This window comes from Triticum aestivum, chromosome 7D (assembly GCF_018294505.1).
Source record: "Triticum aestivum cultivar Chinese Spring chromosome 7D, IWGSC CS RefSeq v2.1, whole genome shotgun sequence".
Taxonomy (NCBI): Eukaryota; Viridiplantae; Streptophyta; class Magnoliopsida; order Poales; family Poaceae; genus Triticum; species Triticum aestivum.
Genome location: NC_057814.1, coordinates 27,942,728 through 27,952,510, shown reverse-complemented (window position 1 = coordinate 27,952,510; position 9,783 = coordinate 27,942,728). Strand labels below are relative to the sequence as shown.

Sequence of the window (9,783 nt, the reverse complement as noted above, 5' to 3'; positions counted from 1 at the left end):
TTCCTTATATCATGATAAATGTTTATTGTTCATGCTAGAATTGTATTAACCGGAAACGTAATACTTGTGTCAATACATAGACAAACAGAGTGTCACTAGTATGCCTCTACTTGACTAGCTCGTTGATCAAAGATGGTTATGTTTCCTAGCCATTGACATGGGTTGTCATTTGATTAACGGGATCACATCATTAGGAGAATGATGTGATTGACTTGACCCATTCCGTTAGCTTAGCACTCGATCATATAGTATGTTGCTATTGCTTTCTTCATGACTTATACATGTTCCTATGACTATGAGATTATGCAACTCCCGTTTACTGGAGGAACACTTTGTGTGCTACCAAACGTCACAACGTAACTGGGTGATTATAAAGGTGCTCTACAGGTGTCTCCGAAGGTACTTGTTGGGTTGGCGTATTTCAAGATTAGGATTTGTCACTCCGATTGTCGGAGAGGTATCTCTGGGCCCACTCAGTAATATACATCACTTAAGCCTTGCAAGCATTGCAACTAATGAGTTAGTTGCGGGATGATGTATTACGGAACGAGTAAAGAGACTTGCCGGTAACGAGATTGAACTAGGTATTGAGATACCGACGATCGAATCTCGGGCAAGTAACATACCGATGACAAAGGGAACAACGTATGTTTTTATGCGGTCTGACCGATAAAGATCTTCGTAGAATATGTGGGAGCCAATATGAGCATCCAGGTTCCGCTATTGGTTATTGACCGAGATGTGTCTCGGTCATGTCTACATAGTTCTCGAACCCGTAGGGTCTGCACGCTTAACGTTTCGATGACAGTTATATTATGAGTTTATATGTTTTGATGTACCGAAGGTTGTTCGGAGTTCCGGATGTGATCATGGACATGACGACGAGTCTCGAAATGGTCGAGACATGAAGATTGATATATTGGAAGCCTATATTTGGATATCGGAAGTGTTCCGGGTGAAATTGGGATTTTACCGGAGTACCGGAGGGGTTACCGGAACCCCCCGGGGGTTAATGGGCCATAGTGGGCCTTAGTGGAGAAGAGGAGAGGCGGCTAGGGCAGGGCCGCGCGCCCCTCCCCCCTAGTCCGAATAGGACAAGGAGAGGGGGGCGGCGCCCCCCCCCCCTTTCGTTCTTCTCCTCCACCTCTTTCCCCCTCTTCTCCTAATCCAACAAGGAAAAGGGAGGGAGTCCTACTCCCGATGGGAGTAGGACTCCTCCTGGCGCACCCCCTCCTGGCCGGCCGCACCTCCCCCCTTGCTCCTTTATATACGGGGGCAAGGGGGCACCCTAGAGACACAACAATTGATCGTTTGATCTTTTAGCCGTGTGCGGTGCCCCCCTCCACCATAGTCCACCTCGATAATACTGTTGCGGTGCTTAGGCGAAGCCCTGCGTCGGTAGAACATCATCATCGTCACCACGCCGTCGTGCTGACGAAACTCTCCCTCAACACTCGGCTGGATCGGAGTTCGAGGGACGTCATCGGGCTGAACGTGTGCTGAACTCGGAGGTGCCGTGCGTTCGGTACTTGATCGGTCGGATCGTGAAGACGTACGACTACATCAACCGCGTTGTGCTAACGCTTCTGCTTTCGGTCTACAAGGGTACGTGGACAACACTCTCCCCTCTCGTTGCTATGCATCACCATGATCTTGCGTGTGCGTAGGAAATTTTTTGAAATTACTACGTTCCCCAACAAAGATAGCAACTCGGCTCGGCGGATCAAGGGGGTCCGGAATACTGTCGCCGTTGGAACAGCCCCCAAACTGGCCATCTTGCAGTTGGTACAATGACTCGGTCTCTCCGGTAGATGACTCGTCATCAGAGTAAACGACGGTTTCACCACTAGACACCGATCTATCCTCAGATTCCGCTCCGTGGATGACTCCCACGAAGGCACGCTTCACGGCGGGCCGAATCCGGGCAGGTCTTGCACGCTGAGCCGTTTCGACGAGGTCGGTGCAGATGTCCAGCTCAGGGCCTGGTTCGCCGATCTTGCCAATGAAAACGTGAATGCCGCCGAAGGGGACCCGGTACCCGTACTCAATTGAGCCGGCCTCGGGGCCCCAGCCTGCGTCGTCGATGTAGAGCTTGTCGCGATGACTCTTGGTCATCCGGCCCACAGCGTATCCCTTGAGCTCTTCGAAGCTGCCCTCTAAGAACTCGAAACCATCGTGCGATAGCTCCACCACTACAATGATTCGGGTCTATTGCAACAAAATCGTTCGTCACGGCAGATGTCCTAGTGGAAGGACATAGTCGTGGAGCCATCGCGACGGGTTAGCTTAAAGGGGTTAAAGCGGACAAAGGATGTAGGGAGTTTATACTGGTTCGGCCCCTTACGGTGAAGGTAGAGGCCTAATCCAGTTGATGTGGAATTGGTAGGGTTTCGATGACCAGGGAGTGAATCCGCTATGCCTGGCTCTCGAACTGTTGTTTGTTGTCCCTAAACCGCCGCCGGGTCGTCCCTTTATATACACAGGTTGACGCCCGGCGGTTTACAGAATCCCGAGGCTGGCTCATCAACGTGTCCGGCTCGGTTTCTACCCTTTCTTATCTTACAACACAAGTTACATATCATATGGCGGTTTATGACTATGGGCCCTAATCCGCCTTTGGGCCCTGGGCCTCCGTGTTAGATCTCCTCTGTAAAGCGCCATACTCCTTGTCTTCATGGGCTTCAAATATGATTAACTCCTTATGGGCATAACCCGGCCCCTCCAGGCCGGTTTATATTCAGTAGTAATATCCCCAACACATAGGATTCTTGCACGTTTTTAACTGAAGCCCCAACTCTATTATCTCATGCGTTCTAGAAGCATCTTTCCGCATGCTTATCTGATTCTCTCATAAAAAAGAGACTAGAACAATCTGGATGCTAGAGAGGTAAGAATCAAGTTGGATCTTGTCCAATACGATTCTAGGAAAGGAAATATATATTCAAATGTATTTTTCATGTTTTTATATATTTCAATGATGGGCAAAGCACGCACAATTCACTAGTATTATTATTAGTATTATTGTGTTTTTAGATTATGATTATCTGTAATGGGAAGAAAAGTAATTATGCGTACTGTACGTCCCCTTTGTCGTTGCTATTTTTAACCAAGTGCACGACCACATATGTGAATTAACCCTAGACATTATATACAAACTTTCTTTTTGGAAAAGGTTGTGCAAGTCTACATGTGTAGTAAAAGAAAAACTAGTAACACGTAGCAAAGAAAAGGTGACTTACACCAAAAAAGTGACTTATACCAAAAAATCATCTGAGTTGGACCCATTATTTACGCTTTGAATACTTTTTTTGTGTTTCCATTTTTAATGGTTTTTTAGTAACACAATTTTCATGGTAATTTCTTCTTTAGTAGGCTTTTATACTTTGCATAATTTTTGAAGTAACACTGCTTCTAGAATTCTTTCTTCCCTAGACTGTTTTTTCTTCATCGGATTTTCACATTCTTGTTTTGGGTAACACCATTTACATGATTATTTATTCCTTAGATTGCAATTCAGTCTTCTTTGTTCATTTCTAGATTAAAAATGTTCTTTGCACAAACTCGTTGTGTTGATCTTATACTTCCACATCTTAAAATGCATGGTGTAAAATGTTAAAGAAATTTGATATAACCAATGCAATTTATTGATTCTAGTTAAAAGACTTGGCATGATGATGGTTGCTAAATATAGTAGACTAGAATTTGGATTTTAGTATCCTCCTTTTCCCCTCTATTATTTTCTTATATATTATTATGTATTTGTGTGAAAGCAAATATAACTGTCAAAGCGAAGCATACATATACATGGTGATGCTTATGCAAGTGCTTTGCATGTAAAATGCGGGCGTATGCACAATTAACTAGTTATAGCCACGTGCTAGATGATATGTAGTACTACTGTCTAGCACTACTAGTACGTCTCTCTCAAGAAAAAAGACAAAAAAAACTACTACTAACACCATCCATCTGGTTTTTTTTTTAGCAACACCAGCCATCTAGTTATTTGATGGCTTTTGATGGAGTGGGCTTAGATGATGTTTAGTAGTACTAGTATTTTTTTCTTGTTGGTCTTTGGGCTTTGACCGCCTTGCTACTAATTACTCCTACTAAACAGTATAACAGCTACCTACGCGCACTCACAGCGACTCACAGCGATTCAATAAGTATACCGTTGGATCCATCAACAAACGCACCAGATCAGGTCGTCCGCAGCGCCCACTTGTGCCTCACCCGACGCAAAACCCGCTGTGCGAAACAGCCTGCAAATGTAACCGGGGCCACTGCTCCGCAAACCGTCCTGGGAGGTCTCTCGTGCACTGGGCCGTGGCACCTGACCAATAGATTGGACGGCCCAATATAAACCTCACTCCAGAGTTGTAATTCCATCCCTGTTTGTCTCCCAAAAAAAATCCCTGTTTGTCTCAAAAAAATAATCCCTGTTTGCGACCTCAGATCACCGGCGGCAGATTCATGGCGATGGAACTCCGCTGCCCCCTTCCGTAATTGTTGCTGGTTGTGGAGGTCCATACTCCCTGTTTGCCTCGATCTCTCAAAATATATTGAGGTTTTCTACCACAGCGGTAGCGCTGGAAATCTCGCAGCGCGGACTGTCAACGGTCCGTTTTGACAGCCACCAACCCTAGGCCCGGCGGTGGCGACAGATCTTTAGGCGTGTCCTCCATTTGACGGCAACCCGTCCGCCGACGTTGACATCCTACTTTCATCGTTACCCGGGACAGGAGTGCAACAATACTTCCCGACTCACCTACCTTGTTGGTGCGCTGCTGTTTGCTGGATGTTCTTTCATATCACTCAAGCGTTGTGTTCCATTCTGAACTCTAGCACGTAAGAAGGGGTAAGAGATTTGCTGCAAATTCGTGGTTCAAATTATGTCATTTAAAATCCTTACAACACATCTAATTCTATGATCGCAGGAAAGCGATTTATTCATGGGCCTTCCCCGTGTAATTGGTCTCTGATCGCCCAAGATTCAGGCTCATCAGTCATGGAAATTCCACATCATCAAGGCATGATTTGACCGATTCTCTAAATTCTCAGGCCAATATATTTCCATCTAGCCTTCGAGGGTGTCCCCATAGGTCATAGAGTAAGGATCATGTTTCTTACATGTACGTCTAGACTAATATCATCTACCTAAGCATTACCATTTATGCTTGCCGATTTTAACTTGAAGCTTAAGATGTTATACCCTTAATAAAGATACAAGAACTAAATATAAGCTGTCTAGGAATGTTTACGGGCTTTATGAGTTTATACCAAATAATCTCCAAGCATTTAAGATGAAACGAACACAACCATTAGTCATTGCAGTTGTATTCCATTTCCATTTTGATATTAATAATATTACATACATTGATCTCTCCATTGTGTTAGACAGGATGGATTTGATGCTATCACATACACTAAACTTTTGGATTTTTCAGTGTCGATAGAGATGCTAGACTTTTTTTAGTTTTAGGTGTCTTGCTAAACCATGCTGCTTTGCACTTAGCATGTGCACTCGCCTATCTAAGCTTTGTTGTCCATTTATTCTATGCTCCCCACCATACCAATCAATTTGACAATGTGTGCATGGGTGGGTGAATTCATGTTACACTATAAATTCATTTTATTGGTAGGTACTTAAATCATCACATATTACAAAACATATCTAAACCATCGTGGCATTACCAAGTATAAGTATATTCCTTTGCTAAGATACACGGGCACGGCAACGCGCCTTTATGGTCTAGTCATTACTGAAACAACGCAAGTCTCAGCCAACACAGGACAAATAGCTGAACGCTTCAATGATGTACCTTCGATGTGAATCCAACGGTTCATAGAAGAATCGACTGAAACAAATATATTTTTAAGGCACCTGAGCCATAGGTGCCCCATAAATATATTTTCTATATGATTCCTAGATCATCAGAATGATGTTTGGTAGATAAAAGTCGCATTTTGATTCCCAGCTAAATATGCAAAAGGCCGGATAATGCAAACATGAATGAATATGGTGAAATATGAGAGGATATATATTGAGCCCTACATTGCCGAGGAAACTTGACTAGCATGTGACAAGTATGATACTCCCTCCATAAACTAATATAGGATCTTTTAGATCACTACTCAGAGGGAGTACCATGTAAAATGTGCAATTCACGACCCGTGTTGGCAATTAGCTTATTGTTTTTGGGAGCAAATTTTTTTTTCTAGAATACGCACAAGCGTGTGTATCATTTATTAAAGGAGAGGGGGGAGAGCCCCATCCACGAGTGTCTTACATGTGGTTACACAATGACACTACCTCCACCGTTGGGTGCAAAAACCTATCCATCCATGTAGTGTATGATAGGATTTGTCCATGGTTGCCGCACTATCCGGTAACCTTCCTTACGCTTGATTATATAGTAGCTAACTAAAAACCAAAGTTTCAAACAAGGACATACTTCTAAAGTACTTGTCGAAATACACAGAAAGTAAACGCACACATGCTTATAAGTTATTTATAGAGATGCTGGTGTTATAAAGTGTTCCAACTAGCATTCTTAGAAATATAGAATAAAAAAATCAATTTAAACTTCAAAATGCGCAAAAAGAGGCATGCGCACTCAAAAAGTAATCCCTTCCAAATGATTAGGGGGGCAAGCCATTAATTAATATTAATAACCTGCATGTATGCTGTTAGTTGCACAACCGACGTCGTTGTAGGTCAAATACTTCAATTAAGACAACCGTCAAATTCTCTATTGAAATCAACTGGTACTAGGACAGGCATGCAACTAATGCATGTCAACCAGTACGCCTACACAATATTTGAACGATTAGCTGTGTTGCTCCCCATGTTCATAGACAAAAAAAACTGTTTAATATACTTGTGATTATTGACTCCAAATATTCCACAAATCCCTTATTTTATTTATATTTCCTAATTGATTAGTAGTTACATACATCTGTCCTAAACTCCTAATACATCCAATACATTGCACATCAAAGGTGTCTTTTCTTACAAAAGAAGAAGAAACGGACATGTCAGCACGATGGGCTGCTTGTGATCTCCAAGGAACCTTTTGTGAAGTTGTGTGATTAGCACAACACAATTTTTAGCTTGTGCAACCCATGTTCACCTGCAAGACAAGTTTTATGTATCTGGACACGTTTTATTGTTAGATACATTCGTATCTAGACAAATCTAAGATAAGAATTTGGGACCGAGGTAATACTAATTTTTAGAGATGCGGGTATTCTAAAGTGTTTTAGCTAGCGTACAGTATGACTTAAGGAAACATCAACGAAAACTTCAAAATGCAGGGAGAACGAAAAAACAAGTGAATTTTGCTCCATATTATTAGGACAAAGAAAGCAGCAATTAATAATGAGCTTGCATGTATTAATAACAAAATAGCACAAAGGACGTCATTCTAGGTCAATTACTTCAATCATCACAACCGTCAAATCATCTAGTATAGAAATTCACCTGCACTAGGATAGGCATGCAACTGATGTCAACGCCTACACAATTCCGAATGATTAGCTGTGTTGCTACCCATGTTCATAGACAACAACCAGCTAATATTCTTGTGATAATTGACCTCCAAATATTCCTCAAATCCCTTACGTCAATTTAAATGTCCAAGATGATTGATCCTTACATGCATCTGTAACCTGTACGTGTCTATAAATACATCCAATGCCTTGCACATCACATCATCTGCCGGCATACATTCTTTCAGGCACATTTTCCACCCATTTGATACTATCCCTTGTTGTTTAGCGTAGAACTTCAGGAAGCTGGGCAAGATGGTGAAGCTGACATGCGTGCAGCTGCTCATGGTGGCCTTCCAGGCTACGCTCATCACCATGTCATCTGCAGAATTGCCCTACAATTTCTACAGTTCGTCGTGCCCCAACGCCGAGGAAACAATCAAGAATACCGTCTACAACTTGATCGACGGCAACCCAAGTATTGCTGCGGCCTTAATTCGCATGCACTTCCACGATTGCTTTGTAATGGTACGTAATCAATTTCTGGTTTTCATAACTTTAACATTTCCTTCTTCCTTTCTTTCTTATTATTATTGCTTTGTGTTATATATGAACATCCCAATATACCATTGCTTCAAGATGATATAATTTCCATTTATTATAACATGACTGAAAATAGTTCTACAATGTCTACACTTAGTTTAACTTTTTATATGTTTTTGCGTTGAGCTAACAACTTTGGACGTTGATGTCACTAGGGTTGTGACGCTTCCATCCTTCTGGACTCCTCGAACTCCAACCCCCAGCCGGAAAAGTCAGCCATTCCCTTGGCTGGGTATGAGGCCGTCGACAAGATCAAGGCGGCCGTCGAGGCCGTGTGTCCTTTGACGGTCTCCTGCGCCGATGTCCTCGCCTTCGCCGCACGCGACTCTGTCAGTAAATCCGCCGGTTTCTCCTACCACGTCCGCTCCGGGAGGCGTGACGGCAATGTGTCGAAAGCCTTCTCCGTCGTCACGAACATGCCGTCGCCTTTCTTCGGAATCGAGGACCTTGTCGGCAGCTTCACCCGGAAGGGGCTCAATGTTGATGACCTCGTGGCTCTCTCTGGCGCGCACTCCATCGGTGTGGCACACTGCTCCGGCTTCACCAACCGGCTGTACCCTGAGGTGGACACGACAATGGACTCCGCATACGCCACAGACCTAAAGAAGACGTGCCCAGCACCGGTGCGTGGTGCGCCGGACCCGGTGGTGAACAACAGCGCGGTGGCGCCGACGACGCTGAGCAACCAGTTCTTCAAGAACGCTGTCGCTAGGCGAGTGTTGTTCACGTCGGACGCGGCGCTGCTCACCCGCAACGACACAGGGGCGAAGGTGCAGGAAAACGCTGCGGACTCCTTGTTGTGGAAGGTGCGGTTTGCGGCGTCGATGGTGAAGATGGGAAACATCGAAGTGCTTACAGGGACGAATGGGCAGGTCAGGAAGTTCTGCCGTACCATAAACAGCTAAATTGTTAAGACACACTTAGATTTGGTGATTTTTCTTATGTGCCTCATTTTGCACTGCATTCAAGATTTCTCCTTGTGACAGCCGGTCAGTTACTGCGGTATTTTGGTTAGATGATTCACATGTAAAACTACTTTTCTGGTTTTTTGTAACCTCAAAGAACGAATTTTTACATAGCTTGAAAAGGTGCGCTTTTTTAATTGCCGTTGATTTCCTGTCTATTTGGATAAGTTCTTTCGAAGTCCGCGGGTGTGTTTGATACTTTAAATCTTATTTAACTACTCCCTCCGTCCGTAATATAAGACGTTTTTTGACACTACACTAGTGTCAAAAAACGTCTTATATTATAGGATGGAGGGAGTAGTATATAATCAAGTATTGGAAGATTACTGAGATAGACAAACCATGGACACGCCGCTGCTCACCTGCTGTGACATGCCAGCGATTGTAGCTGAAAGCACTGCTGACTCAACGACGTGGAAGGTGTGGTTTGCGGCGTCAATGCATGGTCAAGATGGTAAACATCGAGGTGCTCACGGGGATGAAGGGGCAGGAAGTTCTGTCATGCCATAAACAGCTAAATCATAAAGGCTCCCAAATTACTTTATATATATGTATATATGAACGCTTGACGAACTATGAACCCTGACAAGTGCTACACGTCAGGTACGAGCACATGGTAACTTCGAACATTTTTTACGGCAAGTTAGTGATGCGAGAATGGTAACTTTAGTTGTCAAGAATGACAACTTTCATGCTTCAGTTTATTTTTGACGGAAACTTATCGTGA

General features: G+C 43.7%; 1 protein-coding gene across 1 annotated transcript; it reads left to right on the top strand.

The window, feature by feature from the left end:
- Positions 1-7,731: 7,731 nt before the first annotated feature.
- On the top strand, positions 7,732-9,228 carry LOC123170435 (peroxidase 2). The gene is made up of 2 exons (XM_044588301.1): positions 7,732-8,016; positions 8,247-9,228. The coding sequence occupies exons 1-2, from the start codon at positions 7,804-7,806 to the stop codon at positions 8,994-8,996; spliced, it is 963 nt and encodes a 320-aa protein (XP_044444236.1). The 5' UTR covers positions 7,732-7,803; the 3' UTR covers positions 8,997-9,228.
- The last annotated feature ends 555 nt before the right edge of the window (positions 9,229-9,783 follow it).

Coding starts and splice junctions, on each gene's coding strand:
- LOC123170435 (XM_044588301.1), top strand. CDS start 7,804: ATGGTGAAGCTGACATGCGTGCAGCTGCTCATGGTGGCCTTCCAGGCT. Junction 8,017..8,246: donor TCCACGATTGCTTTGTAATG/GTACGTAATCAA, acceptor TGATGTCACTAG/GGTTGTGACGCTTCCATCCT.